Consider the following 20903-nt stretch of genomic DNA (forward strand, 5'->3'; position numbering starts at 1 on the left):
ACCCCCCCGCCCCCACCACACACACACACACTGTTACACTTGTACCACCCTATACCCGCATATCTACTAACCCAGTGCGTAACATTGCTTTTCCAGACAAGATGTCGCAGGTGCAGTTTGCCATGGTGCCCAGCCCCCCCAAGGGCCCCTCCCCCCAGGGCAGCCAGGCCCCCACCCCCCTGCACGAGGAGCACGCCTCCCCCACCCTGCACGCTCTCACCATGGCCAAGAGCTTCGTCAGGAGGTGGAGAAGAAACCACGAGCAACAGGTCAGTATTTTTAACCTTTCTGCAATCATACACAGGCATCCCAGGGCTCGAAATTCATTTTTGGGATTAGGTACACTGGTGCACCCTTAGTACAAATATGGGTGCACAGAATTTTTTGGGGGGGTGCACCATGTGAAACAAACCTCACACACCTTACTCGAAGTTACTCCCATCTGATATTTGGGAGCTAACTTCAAAATCCTTCACAACAGTACTACAACAAAGATTTTTTTTCTGACAATTTGATGTCAAGAATTCCTGACATATATTTATAGTACATTGTTTACATTTGTGTCATGTTATGTGTCTGTATACTTATTGGGCTGTCAAGCCTGAAATAGAGGATAAACTTTATCATGTTCTACTAGTCATTAATAAACCACAATGTTCCACAGGTGATGGGCAGGATACAAGGATTGAGGGATGAGAAGAAGCGAAGGCTGGAGGAATCTCGGGAAGAAGCCCAGCGTCTGGCCAACAAAGTCCCCATCGACATCCTGACCAAGGACTGGCTAAACGATGATAAGGTGATCAATATTTTAATTATCATTTTATTAACTAAATTATGAATATCTATACTGTGATATGCTTTTTAGAATTAATGACTTTTGTATGTTCTATATTATGTCAATTATGTCAACAAGGGACCGGCCAAAATCAAATTGTAATTTTTTGACAACAGAATTTACATAATCTATATATACAACCTGGTAGTGACTTATTACCAGTTTTAATTTGCCATTCAGTGCAATTCAGGTAATCAATTAGCCTCTACCAGGCTTCAGGAGGTGTCTGGAAAGATTAGAATCGGCCAAATAGAGAGATAACATGTCGGAGACCGCAAACCATACCCCTTCATCAGACCAACTCCCCTGGCAATGCAATTGTTATAGTCTATCTGGCCAATTTCTGCTCTTTCCAGATGCCTCCTGAAGCCTGATAGAGGCTAGCAACCAGTAGTCACTGTAATTCCTGACTTTTTCACTGTACTGTAAGTGTAAAAGTGTAAGTTATGTTCACTGTTTTCACTGTCTCTTCTGTACCGTGAACTTATCATTACAGTTGACAAATAATTCCTGCACTTTCTTTTTCCTGCACCAGTCACCACTGTGAATATAAAGTTCCGTGAACATGTCCATTTTTCTCAGACCGTGAACTTTTGGTACCGTGAACATAAAGTGACTGTGAGGCTGTTATTTGAACCAGAGATACTGAATAAAAGCTATTAATTAAATTCCTTCCAGGTGACGATTGATGTCCGCTGCTACATGGTGGACAAACTCCTGCCCACGTTGATCCTGGGCGTGGAGAAGCTGCTACTGGAGGTGGAGCGGCGAGGTCTGGAGAACACCTCGGATGTTACCCGGGATTTCAACCCCATTAACTACCTGGCACAGGTACTTTGTAGTTAAATATTCATTGATTCCTTTATTCTTTATTTTAGGTTAAAAAAAATAATAAAACACAGTACATCATTAAAATAATACAAAACTCTACAGACATACAAACAATACAGGAAAAAACCTGGATGCATGGTAAAAGTGTTTCGGAAGAAAGAGTTCCTGTAGAAGGCATCAGATCTTAATAAGCAAATGATGATTGCGTTATGGGAGTAAAATTAATCGCTTTAAGAAAGAGTAACAAATCCTCCTCCGCCTAGTTTAAAATGTGTCAGTATAGTGGTAAATAAAGTTCTTGCTAGCACTACAACGTTGAGGTAAATTCATATTCATTCTAAATTCTCTAGGTGAGAGAACTTTTCGTGTTGGATCTGAAGTTTTAACTCTAAACATCTTTATTTTTTCGTACCAGTACCTGATGAGGAACAACCCTCGGTACAGTAACTTTGCGGAGGCCTCGCCGTACTTCAGGGGAATGCAGGAGGTCTCGGAACAGCTCAAGAGGGAAGTTCTGTCTTACCAGGACACCAGGTGGGTTAGCTATACCTAAAGCTGTGCCTTGGTGCCAGTATTCATGGCTGTACCCAGGTCCTATACCTGTACCTGTAGCTGTAGCAGGTCCTATATAATTGTATCTATAGCTGCTATACCTAAGCTGTACCAGTAGCTGTACCTTTAGCTGTACTTATAGCTGTTTGAACTTATAGCTATTACCTATATATATATAGCTGTACCTAGGTCCCCTCTTTCTTCCCCCCTTTGTTCCTTGTATGATGATTTTAGCTAGTCCCGATGGCCGTGACATTTGTGGCCATACCACTTCAGTTTGTTTCTTTACTGTGGTTAAAGGGTTTTCTTATGGAACTTTGCTTTGTTTTGCTCTGGTACGTACTCCATCTTTAGTGTTATTTCATTCTTATCCAAGAACCAACATATATTTGCTGTTTGTGGCCTTACTGTGACATGGTTTGTGTCATGTTTTGCCAGGCTTGTCCTATGTAATTATGTATGCTGGGCTCCATTGGAAAGCAGTTCGTACTAGCTGAATGGGCTTCCCAGCCATTTTATGATCAAATAAATAAATAAATTATCCAAGGCAACAACCAATATGTATTTTCTGTTTCTGGCCTTACTGTGACATGATTTGCGACATGTTTCCCCAGACTTGCTCGTGTGAAGGCAGAGGCACGGCGTAAGCGCGAGGAGAGAGAAATGTCGGAGCGGCTGAGACAGCTGGAGTCGTCGCGCCGGGTCGAGAGCCTGAAGGCGCAGTTCCACCACTGGATACGGGACGAGGACGGCAACGTGCAGCTCTCATTGGTCAGTAATAACTTCGCTCTCATTGGTCAGTCCTAACTTCACTCTCATTGGTCAGGATTCTGTGGTTTGAAGTCTCATTGGTTAGAACTTGGTCATTTTTGCTCTCATTGGTCAACTGTTGTTCATGCTCTCATTGGTTAGTCCTAACTTTACTCTCATTGGTCAGTCCTAACTTCACTCCCATTGGTCAGCCGTAACTTCACTCTCATTAGTCAGGACTCTGTTGTCTTCACTCTCATTGGTCAGGATTCTGTTGTTTTCATGCTGATTGTTCAGTCCTAACTTCACTCTGAGACTCATTTGTTGATGACCTTCAGAATTTTTGACCATGATAATTGTGTCTCCTTCTTTAGGTTCAAAGTGCTCTGAGGTCCTTTAAGGAGATTGTAGCTCACCTTCCCGAGGACATCCAGTCAGGTGGGTGATGCACAGCTGCCACTGTTCTAATACTTCCTAAAGCAAACTAGATAAAGGCATGGTCTGAGCATATATATGTAGAATCCTGTTTTAGATTATACCATCTGTACTCAGTCCGTTATGTTTAATGTTGTGATGTAAAAAAGTCCTTCTTAGATTCTATATAGTATATTGGGATGGCTGTTGACTAGCCAGGATGGTCCCTAGGCTAGAGTATGCTACTTATGATGTAAAATCTACAGTAACTGATAAAGTGTACAAAAGACTGTAACGTTTACAGTATGATCTTACTGAATGTTTTGTGACCCTGTTGTCTCCTGTTCCGTTCACAGTTTCTGCCTTCAGTAAGGAACTGGAGCCCACAGATGAGACAGGGAAGGGGCTGAACCAGGAAGCCTTCATCAATGTAAGTTTCAGAGATTGATAATAGTTTTGTGGTCTCTTGTGGTCTTGTGTTCTCACTTACTCCCCCTGGCAGTTTACACGTGAATTACACCTGTCCTTATGTTACAGTACCTACAGGACCATGTACAGACGTTACCTGCAGAAGTGTTTGACCAGTTCTCGCGCCATCTGGCCAAGTGTGCACTGGCCCACCGCGAGGCTGCAGAGAGAGAGGCGAGGCGCATCATCCTGTCCAATCTCTTCATCACCTGCGATCACACCTCGGTAAGAACGTACCCTCTTCTCTTACTGAAAACAGTGAGTATTCATCTACAGTCAAACCTGTACAAGTGACCACCTCTACATGAGAACCACATTTTGCCGTAACACAGTAATATTTTTTTCCCATCGACGTATCATCCTCTCCAAGCTCTCTTCTCTGTCTAGTGTTGTTCTTCTTTTTCTGTAGACTGTCAATTCATCTACAGTCAAACCTGTACTAGTGACCACCTCTGAATAAGGAAAACCTGACCATTGATATACAATCTAACCTGTACTAGTGACCACCTGGCCGTTGCGACCATGTTTGGGTGTCCCTAGGATGACTTTTCCCATTGACAGAAGCATGAAGAATCCTACATGTACAAATGTATAGAGACCACCTGTCCACATAGGCCTGAGATCAGTCCCATGAGTGGTCTTTGACTGTATGTAAAACGTAAAGAACAGAAAGGGCAGAGAAAACTGGTTGTCAGATCACATATCTGTGGTGCTCAAATGGTACAATAGTTAGACTAAGCACTGTACGTATGTAGTGAATAGATTATTGATACAGCAATCTGAATAGAACTAAATACCTGAAATTTTCCCACAGATTGGTCTGCTGGATCGCCACAGGATCCTGGCTCTGTTTGAGAAGTTCTGGGACGGTGCTAACACTGAGATCAAACCCACCCTGAGGAACCCCAGGAAATGTGAGTAATAACCTATTAGTAACTTATCAATAACTTATCAATAACCTATCAATAACTTATCAATAACCTATCAATGACTTATCAATAACACTGAAATCAATCCACCCTCAGGAACCCAAGGAAATATAAGTAGGGTCAGAAATAACTTATCAATAACTTATCAATAACTTATCAACCTATAAATAACTTATCAATAACATATCAATAACTTACCAATAACATATCAATAACTTACCAATAGCCTTTCAATATGTCAATGACCCATCAATAACCTATCAACTTATCAATAGCCTACAAAGAAGTTAGCATAACTCATGAACATGTCACCATAATCCATGAACAGGATCGCATTGTTTATTGTTTGTTTGTTTGTGTTTACTGTTGCCAGGGCCGATAATTGAGCTGGATGAGATGGACGATGCCCTGAGCCTGAGCGAGGATGAACTTGACCTCCAGGTGTCGGAGATGACGGGAGCGACCTCTGTTTCCCAGGGTACATCTGTCGCGCCACAGGTACGCTCAGAGCCGACGCTTCTAAGCTGTACAAACCATAGCTACAATGGACCTATCACATTATTATGTCACAGTTTGTTTACCGCAATGAATGCCGGTCAATCAATGTTTATATTGTACAGGGGTGCGTAGCACGGTGTGTGTTTGCCTCAATATAAGGCCTTTATACAGTACTTACTTTCGTCTAATGTCACAACTAAATCACCCATTTTGGCATGTAATGCTGTGTCAACGAAACCAGACGCAGCAAAAATCGAACATACCTGACTTGATAACAAACATTGATCAGAAATGATCTTTATTCTTTAACTGACCATTCTAGAATGTTCTTTAGAACAGGTAAACAAACTGTGACGTAATAATGGTATAGCTACAATTAAGTGTCCAAAAGTTAAAGATTATTTTCTCCTTTGAGACAGTTGCTTGTCAGTCATTGTCATCTTTCTCTTCGTCCCTTGAAGCCTAAGAAAAGAAAGAAAGAGAAGGAGAGGCAGAGATAGACAGAGAGTGAGAGAGAGAGAAATAAAGAAGGAAAGAAAGAAAGAAAGAAAGAATGAAAGAGAGAGAAAGAAAGAAAGAAAGAAAGAAAAAAAAGAAAGAAAAAGAAAGAAAGAAAGAAAGAAAGAAACTAGATTAGGAGAAGACTGAGGCCTTTATTTCTTTGTGTACTTGTCCATGTATTCTTGTCCACAAGTGTACTCCATGGAAACCTGTTGGTTTCTTCTTCCAGTTCACTGTTTCTTACTGTCACCTGTACCTGTCTTTACAGACTATTTTCAGGTTCACCGTCCCTTAGTAAGGTGTTCAGGTAAACTATCCATTGATTCAAGTCACTGGAATGAGAACATTTAATGCTGCATTTTTAATGATGGTGTTTAAACCGTTTAGCTTCTGACCAGTGCATGGAAAGTTGCCTGCCGGTGGTCAGCATGTGATGGAATAAACAGAAAGTCAGCTTGATGGAAAACTGTCTGCCAATGCATGTACATTGTATTGTTCTGTCCACCAGTGCAAAAGAACAATTGCTTTATACTATCTGTCACAAACACAATTATCATGATAACGACCTTTGCTGTATTTTTTTTGGCCTATGGTGAGAAGCAGTCTACACTTCCCCACATGAACTGTGACAAATTAACAGGCAAATGCCTAACAAAACAGCGCCTCGTAGGTTTACATATGGCTATGGAGTAAAGAGCATCCATACAACACTATAAGCTATTTGCATGTTGAAGAAGGTTTCTGACTGTATTTCTTTCTTTTCAAAACTCCTAGGTAACCTGTTTGTGTGGTTTGATGTTAACATGCTCATCTTGTATCAGGTTTCTGATGAAGGGGAGAAGAAGGACCTGGAGAAGGAAACTCCTGCCATCACTGAAGTGAAGGAAGGAGAAGAAATGGCCGAGAAACAGGAGAAAGAACCTGAGGCGGAGGCACAGGAAGGAGGGAAGGAAGGAGAGAAGGAAGGAGAACAGAAAGAAGAAGAAAAGGAAGGAGAGAAAGAAGAAGAGAAGAAAGAGGCAGAAGAGGAACCGAAGGGAGAGGAGACAGCAGAAATGAAGGATGAGGATGGTCAGAAGGAGGGAGAGGTGCAAGAAAAAGAAGCTGAAGAAAAACCTGACGGTGATGCCAAGGAGGAAGAAAAGACGGAAGAGAGTAAGACTGAAGAAGAGAAGGATGCTGCTCCTGCTGAGGAGGTGAAGGAGGAGGCTGCTGAGGCTGCAGATGAGCAGAAACCTGAGGAGAAACCAGAGGAACAGGCAGAGCAAGTTACCATGGCAACAGATGAGAAAAAGGAAGAGGAGACAACTGAAGAGAAAGAAACAGAGAAGACAGAGGAGTCTGCACCTGAGGAGCAGCAGAAGGTATTTAAGAAGATACATGTAGATATTAAGGTTTTTAGTAGTACTTGTTACCCGTTTTTATTCATTAGTAATGGAAACTTTAAATATTAAGCTGCGATAGAATTGTTAAATATTTAGGAAAAGGACTTATGTTATGAATGTAAATGCTACCATAACAGTCTTTTAGAAAGCACTAAGTATTGTTGTAATGAAATCCACAATGCAGCTCAATGCCTAACCCTCGGAAGACGGGGAACAACAGATGATAAACTGGATAGTGAGTGAGTGAGTGAGTGAGCACAATAGCTGCGAGTGATTTTAACCTGAATAAACCATTTCTTCATAGAAGGAGACTTCAGAAGGTGCTGAGACGTCTGAGCCTGAGAAGGAGGTGGCAGAAGACGTTAAGGAGGAGACAGAAGCACCTAAGGAGTCCACAGAACCTGCAGCAGAAGCAACAGAAGGAAAGAAAGAAGAGGAGGAGAAAGTTACGATAACGACAGAGTCTGAGAAACCAGAGGTGAAAGAACCGGAGCCAGCTGTGAGGGACGAAGGTAAGGAACTTCTGAAATTGGCTCTTGTTCTCAAATCATTGCCATTGTTTTTAAGTCTTTGTCACTTATTAGAGCCATTTTGATCTGTCGTTCACTCGTAGATTTTTACAAGTTTTCTGCTTGTGTTCCTGATTTTACTTCTTGAATAATTTCTACTGCATTTGTTGCCTTGCAGTGACTTCTTTTGTATCAGTTTAAGAAATATGTCTAACCTACAGTTTGCTTGCTTTGCAGCTTCTGAGTCTCCTACAAAGAGGACAGGCAGAGTCAGTGTGACGTTCTCATCAGAACCACCACAGATGCTGGGGAACGGTAAGTTGTCTCCTCTTGTTTTTTCTTTTAAATGATAAAAAGCCTGTCAAGAAATGCCCCCCCCCCCTTAAAAAAAGTGTAGCATGTGCACTGACAAAGGGAAGATGATAATTAAATCTCTTGATGTCTGAATGATCTTAGATAATAGGTACATCTACATCATCCCATTCTAGTACATCTGGACCACATATTAAGCAGAGATGGGGAACCACTGTTGTATGCTTTGATTAAGAAGAGCATACTGAATCTGTTTGTACTAATATCATCCCATTTCTATCCTGTTCCAGACCTGCTGCCACCCATCACCCCAGACCTGAATCGCAGCAGTTCGCAGATGACCCAGATGACAGGCACCAGCGTTTTTGACGAGAACTCGCTGAACCTGAGCCAGTTTGTCCAGCTGGTGGAAACCTTCCTCGGTGACCACCCATTCCAGGAGGCTGTGGACAGGCTGGTCGGGTACATCCAGGACGGGTATGTGGAGACCGAGGAGGAGAAAATGTCGCGACTCGCTAAGGTCAGGGTTTGGCTAACTAACAGTATATTACTTACAGCAGTTAGTAATACTGTCTGTCTGTGTCTGACAGTTTATTTCATTACCTAGATTTTCAGACCTAACTAACAGAAAATTACTTGGCTGTTTTCAAAACCTATCCAGTTGCATGAATAACTGTTTTCTTGTGTATCTCATGCCCTGGGTATCTAATGTTCATCAACATCACTTATAACCAATTAACATCTCTGTACATTTGTAAGTTAACTAAAGCAATAGATAAATAAACATACATCTGCCAGGTTACATAATTATGAGATACATAATTGAGAGATCTCTAGTGCAGCACCCCCAGATATGCACAGTTTAGATTATGTAGAAGTTCATTTTACTGAGGGATGTTGCATTGGAGATTTCTTCAGATGTGTGCCTCTTTGATCAAATAATAGTTGTATAATATATACTGTCTCTAAAATGAGTTCCTCTTTCTTTCTTTATTTCATTGATCTGTACTTTAAAAGCTGTATACTCTACTAAACTACTATAATGTGTACCTCTATGATCCATACTCACTTGTTTTATAATAATCAGTCCAAACATGCTGCCTATAGCCCGCCTGCTATACTGTTGACTGACATGTATGGTAATGAGGATGATTTGGAAGTGAGTACCAAACTGGCTGCTACACCCCAACTCACTGCTGCACTGGCATATGTAATTAAGGGTAATGCACTGCACCTTGGAACAGCCTGGGCGGTTTTGTCCTATGGAATCACAAAGTTGCTTCAGAATAAGAGCCTAAGATATAAGGATTATTGGTTATTGAATTGAAAAAAAATGATGCAGAACTGAAAGATCAAAAACAGAGTCTGATGGAAAATTAGAATCTTGGCAGACACAGAACAAAGTCAGATTTAAGTTTTCCTGCCAGCCATGTTTTGGTCTTGATTTGAGCACTGAAACATCCATAAACCAAGGAAATAGTTTAATGTGGCCTAAGTCAAACTTAATCAAGATGAGATACACTTCATTATGAAAAAAAGGTTGTTTTTAGTCATGCTGAAGAAAGTAGAGCTTTCGACCAGTCACTCTGGTCTTCCTCAGTAGACTGACCCAGTGAGGATTGTCACGTGGCTTCAATTAAAAAACCATATTCATGATTTATTATTACAACCTCTGCTCGGAGAGTATGAAAGCTCTAGGTGGAAGAAGTTCCTTGTGTTGGATCAAAGTTTGAACTTTCAACATTTTCCAAGGCTCGTCGTGATGCGATCTCAGCGCGACACAAGTACCTGCTGGATCAGCTGTTTGAGAAATGGGACAACGACGGGTCAGGATTTCTGGACCTGGAGGAGGTTCAGACCATCCTGCTCAAGTACAAGGAAGGGATGGAGGCTGCCATCATCAAGAAAGGTGGGGAAACGTCTTATTTCCACTTCTACTACCAATTACAAACTACCAACGTTTCAGCACTACAGACAGTTCTGTTAGGCAGATTCTTCACTTTTGTAGAGGGAAAAGAGAGAAACTTATAATTGTGCTTTAGAGCCCTTTTGAATGCCTCTAATGTGTAATGAAGGCAATTACCAATATTTCAGCACCAAGGACAGTGTGGTATTCATGACACCAGTACACTGAAAACCTTAGATTATCCTGTAAAACAGTGTAACTTTGCTCTTGCTTTCATAGTAATTTCCATATGCTATGCATGTTATGGGCACTGACAATAAGGTACCACAGAACTGGTAGCTAGTTGTTTGTTTGTTTGATATATGCATAATGTAGCATATTTATGGGCTAAACTGCATGAGCAATTATTTGCTTTGCCATTATTCCAGCATGTTCAGATCTTTTTGTAGAAGTTGAGTTTGTGAGTCATTCTGTGTAGACAGCTCTACATATATTAGGCAGTCGTAGAGGTAAAGGGCCCAAAAAGGTTCCAGAAAATATAAGAACAAATGATATTTCCTGACTGAAGATGTCTCCTCCAACAGCGCGGACCAGTCTAAAGAAGAAGTACCGTCTGCATGACAACCGGATGAACCGGCGCGAGTTCCGCACGTTTATCGAGGACGTGGTTCACCAGCTGCCGGGAGACGACAACGAGTGCTTCGAGGCCGTGATGGAGTATCTCAGGGCCAGTGTAGAGGTGAGACAAATCCTTAGACCTTAGTTCCCAAAAGGTCTCCGGTTTAAGGTTGTTTTAGGCACTCCTGTGTTGTCCAATCTTAATACTTGGCCACACGATTTCAGTCTTCTGTTGGTGATTTTTGTGGATGGTCTTCTAAAACCAGATTTCTTAAAGAGTTTATCATTTGAAATCTTATGGGTAGATATGTTATTAATAGTTCAAATGGACAATATTAAATCTGGAACCTGAGACCTTACCGTAGATCATAGTTCCTCCTGTGCCCAGGGGCACATCGGGCAGCAAGCTTCCACTTCTTTTTGTCAGCAGCTACTGACTCTATCTGCTGGAGAAGGATGGGCTCCGCTTTCCAATGTCATGTCCTAGACACAGTGGATTAACAACCCACTGTCCCTACAGCCTGAAAAAAGTTATGGGACACACCTTTACCTTTATAACGCTGTACCTACCCCCCCCCCAGCGTTCGTACACAGAGCGTATCCGTGGCGACGCCAGGAAGAAGTGGCTGCAGCTGATTAAGATCGCCGCGGAAACGGGTGGGGCCAGCATGGACCCGGTCTACAGGGCCGTCTTCAACGCACTGTACAAGGTCAGATCACGAGCTTGAACTTGAACATGTTGTTAGACTTTTAATTTTTTTTAAAATCAAATTTCAGGATAACAGAGAACCTGGTTGCTTAGAAATTTTTTGCTGAGTTCCAAAAATAATTTCATTACGGTCGGTAGAACATACTTGGGATTTTCTTCATATATACACTACCAGGGACTCTCCCTACATCGAAACGTAAGCAAGGTAGGAAGAATGCCTGGTTGTGTATAAGGAAACCTAAATTTCCTGTCAGTGAGTACAAGGCTATGAGACCACTTCTAGGTACTGAACTATGTTTGGTTTACAAAGAACCGCATCTCTTCTACCTGTGTAGAATTAGTCTGTGTAACTATTCATTTTTTTTTTACAGAATGTTTTTGTTCCTGGGATTAGGTTAATGGTTTTTGTTTACAGGTTCTTTGTTTCTTGTTGCTTACATGTTTTATTCATTCATGGCATTAGGTTGTTTATTCATTTGTTGTTGTTTACTTGTTTACAGGACCAGGAGGCGCATGGCGGGAACAAGAAGATCAGCGCGTACATCGCCATGTTGGAGCGTAACGACCTGCAGCCCTCGCGGGGTGAGACCCTGCTGCGTTACGTGGCCGTGACACCCGAGGACGCACCCCTCATGCTCGGCAAGGCCATGTACAAGGACATGAAGGGCATCAGGTAACCCGATATCTTAGTATTAGTAGTAGTAATAGTAGGAGTTGTAGTAGTTACTGTAGTAGTAGTAGCAGTTAGCAGTAGTACTAGTAGTAGTTACTGTAGTTACTGTAGTAGTACGAGTAATACTAGCAGTAGTTCTCTAGTAGTAGTAGTTAGTAGTAGTAGAAGTAGTGTAGTTACTGTTACTGTAGTAGTAGTAGTAGTAGTAGTAGCAGCAGTAGAGAGACTTTGCTCCATTACGTGGCCGTGACTCCGGAGGATGCACCGCTCATGCTCGGGAAGGCCATGTACAAGGACATGAAGGGCATAAGGTAGGGACAGTCCAGCCATTAATTATAGCTGTTTTAAGGCAGTAGAAACTGAAATAGATACAGCAGTTGCAGGATTTGCTGAATTCCCCCCGTATAAACCAAACACAAGTGATCTGAGTTCTAGTCGAATGCTCTAAGTGAGAGAACCTCTTTGTGTTGATTCAAAAGTTTTAACTCTAATAAAACACAAATGGTCTGTATTTATTGTTGATTCATGTGTCTCATAAAATACTTTCACCAGTTGTTTAAAAGTTTTATGAGAAGTCTCATCTTCTAGGATGTTCCAAGCAAAAGTGCATTCCATTATGGCTATACTTCTATGGCCAAACCAAAGTGAATATTTACATGCATAAATGACTGTCTTGGATTGTTATGATTATTCAGATGATGATTGGATTGTTATAACCATGCCTGATGGTTTCCCCTTCAAGTTTTGCATCAGTGGAGAGTGGAAAGCCGATCCACGTGCCACGCGTCATGATGCACGGAAACATCCACCTCTGGAACGCAGACCGCAAGGACCAGGTGGGTACAGTATATCTTCAGCACCTGCATGGTAACCTGTAGAACTGGCATGCCATCTGCATCTTCGAAAAACTTTTTGTGTCTTGCCATCATCTTATGTTTCCACACTAGTCTCTCAAACTTTCCTCCAACGCTTAAGATCCGTCTCAGATTTCGACTGGATATCACAAGTGTGTTGTCATTTTTCTCAATCAGACATTGCAAAGACAGTCTTTTGTTGTATCAATGAGGATTTCTGCTATCTTCTCCATATTGCATACGCCTGCAGACTTTTTAAATCAGTGTAACTGCCAGAAAGTCTGTGTAATGTATACTCTGTATCTGTATAGCCGGTATAATCGCCTTTCGGTGTAACACACCAGCTTGTAGCATTGCCAATGAAATGGAATTTTCTGTATTGTCTCATAATGTTGACTTTTGAAAACCGCATGGCTGCCTGAGAGTCTGTGTAATATATCGTAACATGGCAAATGAAATGGGATAGAATCAAATGAAGAGAACATCTTTCACACCCTGCAGGAGGTTGATGGATCGTTCATGGTGGTCCCTCTGAAGGACCACAGGAAGCGGGTGTTCGGGATGTTGGGGATTGACACCATGGCCGACCCTCACGACAGGAGCATCTTTGTCACTCACGAGATCAGCTTCTTCCAGGTGAGACTTCTTACAAATCACACCTGCTACTTACCACAGGAGCTACCATTTTCCTTTAAGTTTTACATATCAATGACTATAAGTCTTTTTCATGTTCAACTGGTTTTTCAGTTGCTCATGTATTGACTAGTTCTGTTAGTGCATGAGTGACGCTGAAGAAGAGTGACGGATGTCATTCAAAACATTTGGAATTTCTCTCCATACGTTTTCCCAGTAGTAGAGTTTGAATTTCTTGTATTTCCTGTATTTAATTTAGTATTATTGTTTACCTGGATATGTTTAACCTTCATCAAAACACCAGACTTGCTGCCACAAACCTCATCTGCTCATCATCGTTATCTATAATCTGCAATCTAGCCTGAAATCTACATTTGCAGAAGAAATGCATTGTAAGCCAGAGTGCAGATGAAAAACATAAACAATGTCTTCAGGCTAAAGATGTCAAGCTTAGTATTATGTATCACAACTGCTGTTGCTATTTCAGTCCCAGGGTATTTATTGCATTGATTATTGCCATCTCTGTCCCAGGGTGTTTAATGACCATGTTCCTCTCTGTCCCAGGGCATTGCGAAGGCGTTCAGCGTGGCGTTCCACTACATTGACATCCGTCGGAAGATCCTGCGAATCGCGGAGAGCGCGGTCCACTGGATCCACCGCCGCAGCGTCAACGTCAAGCAGATCGATGTGTACATGGTGGAACCGGGAGCAAAGGTACGGGAAGTTTTTGCTTCTTCTTAATCAAGCAAATTTAAAGCACTAGATTAACTGTTTGACTACCAATTTTCTATTGGTATTTTTACCTGCTGCCTATAAGTTTAGCAGTGTCAATATGAAGCAGATCAATGTCTACATGGTGGAACCGGGAGCAAAGGTACGGGAAGTTTCTGTGTTCCCGTAAACCAAGACTGATGCTATTTCAAATTTTAAAATTTAGAAGAAGTTACACCAGTTTAGAGGTTAACAGAAAAAAAATGCAAGGTACGGGACATTTCTTATCAATGAAACACCCAAGGCTGATGCTATTAATAATTTCAAATTTTCCAAAACAAGACAATTTTAGAAGTAAATTAGAATCTTCTAAATCAAACATCCAAGACTGTCAGATGCTATTTTCCCAAATTCAAACAAAAAGCAACATTTCAGAGTTCAAGAGAAATGAAATATACATAGAGAGAAGTTACAAAATTTCTTTTCATGACAGATGGATGTTTAGCCTTTAGAACACTAGATGACCTGTTTGGGTACTAATTCTCTATTGGTCAAAAGTTTAGGCAGCAGGTAGAAAGTTAAACTATCATGACATTATTGCTGCAAGGAGAAGATATACATGTAGTAGGTGGCAAAATAGAGTGACCATAGAAATGTATTGTAACCAATCAGAGAGAAGACACATATTAGTTAGTCATGGAGATCAACAGTTACTGTAACCCAATCACGGAACAGAAGACATCTCAGTAAGGCAGAGTAACTTGTAGCATAGTCCACGCGTATCCAGAACCATGCCTGGGGTAAAGGTACCTTCTTGGACCCGCAGAGACTATCCAGAACTTTGCCTGATCCTAGCCCTAACCCCTCATTGAGGCATGGAACTAGATAGGCACGGTTCTGGATAGGATACTGACTTAATAATAATTGTGAATAGATGGCACCCTGTCCTTGGTGCTGATCTTGTGGTTTTATGAAATCCACCCGCGGATGGCTCGACTCTTATCCAGAACCCTGCCTATCTAGTTCTATTCTTGAATGGGTTAGCGTTAGGATCAATATATTATGCAGAGTAACTTGTAGCTGCTTCTCACCAGGACATTGCAGCAAGGCTCAAGTCAAAGAAGGGCTCTTCCAAGAAAAGGACTCCCTCCCCAAGGAAAATAGAAGACAAAATTTCCTTTGACCATACAGTTCAGCTGAAAACTAAAGTGTTGACCATTCAGGTACATGTAGGGTCAGGAATAGAGCAGGTCGGCGTTAGAGTTCAGTTTCTAGTTGAGTTTACTCAGTTCTGAGTTTTAACTGTTACCAGTTCAGAGTTTCTACTAAAACCAAATCCAAACCTAGTACATTGATGAGGTACGATATATATAGAAGTCAGTTTTTACAGAGTTCAGTTTCTAGATGAGTGCTGAGTTAAGATCTTGCCAGTTTAGGGTTTCTACTAAAACCAAATGTTCAAACATATGCCTAGGGTAGGGAGGAAATTATAGAATCCAAGTGTTACAGAGTTCAGTTCCTATATAGATGAGTTACACAGTTCTGAGTTAAGATGTTGCCAGTTTAGGATTCCTACTAATTCCAAAGATTCAAAATAAATTGTTGGTTCCTTAAAACTTTGTTTTTCCAACAGTGGTACTTACTTGTCAATGAGGAGTAAAGGTAATTTGCCGTGTGCAGGCCAAACTTCTGAATGCATGGCCTCTGACTTACGATACCGACAAAATGCCTAGTACTACATGTATGGTACTTACCCAAATGTTTCACTGTTTGACACCTGAGTTTGTGTCAATGTTTTGACAGACTGATACCTCTTTGTCAAGGAATAATAGATTACAATTTTGTGTTAGAAGTAACAGTTCAAACCTGACTTTTATTTTTCTCTATTGAAACAGGATAACGACTTTGTGCTGAGAAAGATGATGACGACAGACAAGAGCGGAAATTCCAAACTGTACGAGGATCCACAGAGACTGGAGAGGAAGGACAACCTCTTCAGGTGAGGAGGCGGTTGCCACGGAAACCTATCCCATCCTTGGATATAGGGGATTTCATGTACACAACCAGTATTGTCTCTTACCTTGCTGACGTTTCAGTGTCTATCAGACATCTTCCTCACATTGCCGCAAAAGCGCCACCTACATTGGCTACATATAGCGTGATAGCTTGGAAGCTTGGTTCAACACTCTGCTATGTAGGGGTATAAAAACACCTGCCAGGTGAAACACCTGCATGCCTAGTGTTGGGTTTAATGCTTTTGGATGGGTCTTGTGCTTCAGGAGAGCCAAATCTTGAGCATAATAAAACATTAGAAATCAAACAAAAAGTGGCCCTTCCCAGTGTGTGTAAGTGGTTCCAACTTTATTGTTTCACCTGTTATGTCAAACCTGCCACCTGACTATTGTGGTAAATCTGAATAAATAATTCCTGATGTGTTAATCCCCCACATGCATGCGTCAGATGGGAACAGCGAGGACCCATGTTTTTACACATGGAGTATAACAAGTACAAGGATGTGAGATATGTGGTGGGGGAGGTTCTCACTGCTGGGCACTACAGGTATACAGGGGTGGTACCGTGAAGTAGTGGTGGTACATGTACTGTGTTGTAGGATTGGTGGTACTGTGTTGTAGGATTGGTGGTACTGTGTTTTTACACATGGAGTATAACAAGTACAAGGATGTGAGATAATTGTGGTGGGAGAAGTTCCTACCACAGAGCACTACAGGTAGACAATGTGTATTGTGTAGTAATATTGGTGGTCCTGTGTCATGAGATTTGTGGTCCTGTGTTATAGGATTGGTGGTACTGACATGTGCTGTAGGATTGATGGTATCATGTTATAAAATCTGTAGTACTGTACAATACCACAAATTTTATAACATGGTACCAGCAATCCTACAATGTTGTAAGATTGGTGGCACTTCGTTGCATACTAGAGGCAGCACAGGTTTGTATGGGTGGTACTGTGTTGTGAAAGTCAGTGGTACCATGTTGTAAGATCAGTACTCTATGATCTGCACTTTAGCCTGTTTTCCTTGACCCATCAGTGGCTGGTGCCATAACCTGTTTTGTGTCTCTACTTAAGTTTACATTTGTGTCAGACTCTATAGTATGATTTTCAGTTTTTAAGTCACATCCTACATGTACATGTGCTTGAAATATCGGTGAAACAGAAGTCCAAGACATGGTGTATCAAAGAAAATCAAAAGAATCCCTGTCTCCCTCGTTTTCCAGAGACTACCTGTTTAAGAGCGTGACGAACTCGGAGACGGTGACGGCCGACGCGTACGGCGAGCGACACACGGCATTCCCACTCCGGGACAACGACGGGCGCGCCGTGGCGGTGGTGGACATCAGCATCGGGGAACTGAAGGAACTCCCGCACGCGGAGCAGCGAGAGGTCACCCGGATGCTGAAGATCCTCCAGTCTGCCCACAAGGAGGTGGAGAAGGAGTCGGCAGGCGCAGAGAAGAAGAGAGTCTTGGGTAGGTGTTTTTTTACCAGGTATTTTGGGGACCAATTTGCTGAATGCAAGGCCAAGAGACCACTGCTAGGCACTAAACTGTTTAGGTTACTAGAGCAGCATCTTTTTTACTTAAGTCAGAAATATCAATGCTTGAGACTTCCTGAAGAAGCGAGTCTTGGGTTGGTGCTGATGACTTTCTTTTTTTGACAAATTTGCTCTGAGTGCCAGGCCAAGAAACAACTTCTAGGCACTTAACAAAGTTTGAATGCTTGTACCATAAAATCACCCATAAACATTCAGCTAACATAAACTACTAGACCTCAGTCTAGCTCTGACTACGGTCAGCGTGATGATTCTCTTTTCCCTAGGTCAGCAAAATCTCTTGGGTTGCCAACTTAAACTGACACTTTTCTGAAACGTACATTTCACATCTGCATGTCCTTTCTGTATTACAGAGATTGAGAAGGATGATGACACCCGTATCGACATCATGTTTGATCGGCTGATGTTGGTCGACCTTCGACAGAGCGTCTCAAAGCTCGACGTTCAGGCCTTCGCTGAGCTCAAGTCTTATAAGGACCCTCCTCCGATCATCCACCGCATCTTAAAGGCAGTCCTCAGCATCTTCTGGCCGGACAAGGCCGTGCTGAACGAGTTTGAGCTGTGGAACTCAGCAAAACAGGTTAGGATCTATGGACACACAAACAAACATGCACACAAACATGTGCACATAGACACACACAGATATATATATACACACAAAACAGGTCAGGATGCATGGACACGCAAACAAACATGTGCACACACACAGGCATACACTAAAAAACACAGTCACACATACACACAGATATGCACTCACATTCTCACAAGTAGTCACACACACACACACAAACACACACACACACATATGATTGTACACGCATACAGAAGCATACACCAAAACTTTGCATCTTTCTTCTATCAAATTCCTGGGCCCCTGGCGACTTCCTTACAAACTGCACCTATCTAACATTCCTCCTGTCTCCCCCTGCAGCGAGTGACATACATTCACACAGCACACCAGTTCTACTAGACAAAGGCTGTCCATTTGTAACTGTAGAATGATGATATTCATCTTTGCCTTGTCAAATTCTTTCCCCCTGGCAGCTTCCTTCCAAACTGCACCTATCTAACCCACCTCCTGTCTCCCCCACAGCGTGTGACCAGTGAGCTGATGAAGATGATCGTCAGTTTCGACCCGACCTCCAAAGACGTGACCTTGAACCCGGAAGCCATCCTCACACATCTCAGCGGTAAGAAATCTCAGTCTTTTTTGTATTAAACTTTGAAGTTGTCATTGATAGGTTACAATTGTCTGCAGGCATGTGTCCTTACAGTGCTAGGGCCACACCTGGGGTATGTATAATTGAGGATACCTGAGTTAGTGCCAAATGGCAGCCACTCCAGACCTTTGCAGTTTGGCCCTTGGCAGCAAGGAGAGAGTAGTCCATCACATAACAAGAGCAACAACGACAATCTATATTTTACTCATTGACAAAGAAAATGTAACTTGGAGAAGATTCCATGATTACTGCATATTGGCTGAGTTTTCTTTTTCTTGTGTAAAGAAGTGCAGAATGATTCAAACTTGTCTATAGTACCTACCTACTCAAGGGACAGATAGCTACTGTTGACAAGCACCTACATTGGGCAATGATAAGGTGTGTAAGGGAGCACTGAAGAGTACATCACAGAGTTGAACCTTGAACGTGGACATCTGGGATGTCATTGTTGACAAAGTTGCTTTGTTTATATTTTCCCAGACATCCCACATGGGGCTGTGTCGAAGCATGGTTCAGTCCCGGCGCAGTACCTGTACAACTGGGCGTTCGTGGTCATCTCGCTCGTGGAACACACGTCAAAGTCTCAAGACGCCGGGCGGCCACAGGCATACTCTCCACCGGGCAGCTCTGCTAGCACGGATACCAACGCTACCATAGACGCTGCCGTGAAGGCGGAATAACAGAACTGAAGAAGTGTAGTTTTTGATGAACATAAAACAAAGGTTTAAACATAGGGCTGTCCCAATGTCTTTTCATATACTCAAACCAACACCTAAGATGTACTACAGTCAAACTAAACTATTGACCACCAACAGCTTAGCGTAAACTTGTAAATGGTCACTGACATTACATGCATTTGACACGACTTCAACTCATACTTCGAGGTATGGTGTAGATTTTTTTGTACATTGTTGTTTTCCAGAATCAAGAATATTAAGCAGTATATATTTTTATTAGACTTCTGCTAAAGGTATACCCACTTCTGAGATTTAAATTGGCCTAAAACATTAGTCAAATGTCATATAAAGTGATTGAAATACCTATGCAGTAACATTACATGTAAATGTAGGGAGTTTTGTAACCCAGATGTTTTATATGACCCACAGATGATTGAATGTATATATTTGAACCCAAAGTTTAATTTTGTTTACTGTTTCAATCAGCTAAGATAGATAATTATATTCTTGTGCCCTCATTTAACTCTGGAAGCAATTAGAACAATTGGCTTTGTTCAACATGCTGTCATCTAGAGTCTCCAATATAAGTGCTGTTGGGCTTTTCAACAAATTTTAAAACTTGACTTTTCTGTATGTCTTGTATTTACTGGTGTCAGACACTGAATTTTTATGCTTATGGTGTATCCAGAAAATGACGAAAATAAAGCAAAGAATTCAAAAACATTCAAACCTTTATTTTCTCCTTATCAAAAAACATCTTCATGTGAATGATGTATACAAACACGATCTGGCAAACATGATTACACATTTCTGATATTTTTGAACTGTGCAAAAACAAGCTACACGAGGCACGCAGATTACAAAACTTTTCAAACTGTTTTTTAACTGGAAAAAAAAGCTGCACAAGATACACTGATTACTGAAAACCATGCAAATACATGTAGACCTTCCTGGTCTTCACAACCTATCCACTGGTAGGTCCCCTAGTACACGTGAAGGAATGCGAGTTCATTGTTCACATTATTTACAACAACAAGAAGTCGTGGACCAGGTGTTATAGCAACAGCCTGTGGTCCCACCACATCTGTAGTGGTGCTCTTGATGCAGTTACCCGATCTGTCAAACACCTTCACATGCATATGGTCATCCTCCTGGTCTAGATCTGCCACAATTATGTTACTTAGGTAGTCTGTGCAGATGCCACAGGGATCCTGAAGTATCCCTGTGCCAAACTGGAAGAGGAACTCTCCGTCCTCGTTGAACACATACATGGTGTGGCTATTGTCATCTGTGACAAGGATTCTTCCCTCCCCGTCCACAGTGATGCACTGTGGGAAGTCCATGCCC

At 41.9% G+C, this 20903-nt stretch overlaps 1 protein-coding gene across 2 annotated transcripts; it reads left to right on the forward strand.

The window, feature by feature from the left end:
• Positions 1–1517: 1517 nt before the first annotated feature.
• LOC109462215 (EF-hand calcium-binding domain-containing protein 5-like) lies at positions 1518–20116 on the forward strand. Of its 2 annotated transcripts, none has more exons than XM_019758741.1 (24): positions 1518–1666; positions 2082–2200; positions 2833–2989; positions 3343–3406; positions 3739–3812; positions 3920–4075; positions 4665–4764; positions 5153–5277; positions 6600–7142; positions 7468–7675; positions 7910–7987; positions 8275–8504; positions 9737–9893; positions 10475–10629; positions 11090–11218; positions 11718–11890; positions 12633–12726; positions 13246–13380; positions 13942–14091; positions 15984–16087; positions 17326–17576; positions 18013–18239; positions 18753–18849; positions 19360–20116. In XM_019758741.1, the coding sequence occupies exons 1-24, from the start codon at positions 1538–1540 to the stop codon at positions 19557–19559; spliced, it is 3855 nt and encodes a 1284-aa protein (XP_019614300.1). In that variant the 5' UTR covers positions 1518–1537; the 3' UTR covers positions 19560–20116. The 2 variants fall into 2 exon arrangements, with proteins under 2 accessions (XP_019614300.1, XP_019614301.1); XM_019758742.1 differs by having other exon boundaries at positions 7471–7675; positions 19360–19751.
• Positions 20117–20903: the final 787 nt, after the last annotated feature.

This window comes from Branchiostoma belcheri, unplaced genomic scaffold (assembly GCF_001625305.1).
Source record: "Branchiostoma belcheri isolate BF01 breed outbred unplaced genomic scaffold, Haploidv18h27 scaffold113, whole genome shotgun sequence".
Lineage (NCBI taxonomy): Eukaryota > Metazoa > Chordata > Leptocardii > Amphioxiformes > Branchiostomatidae > Branchiostoma > Branchiostoma belcheri.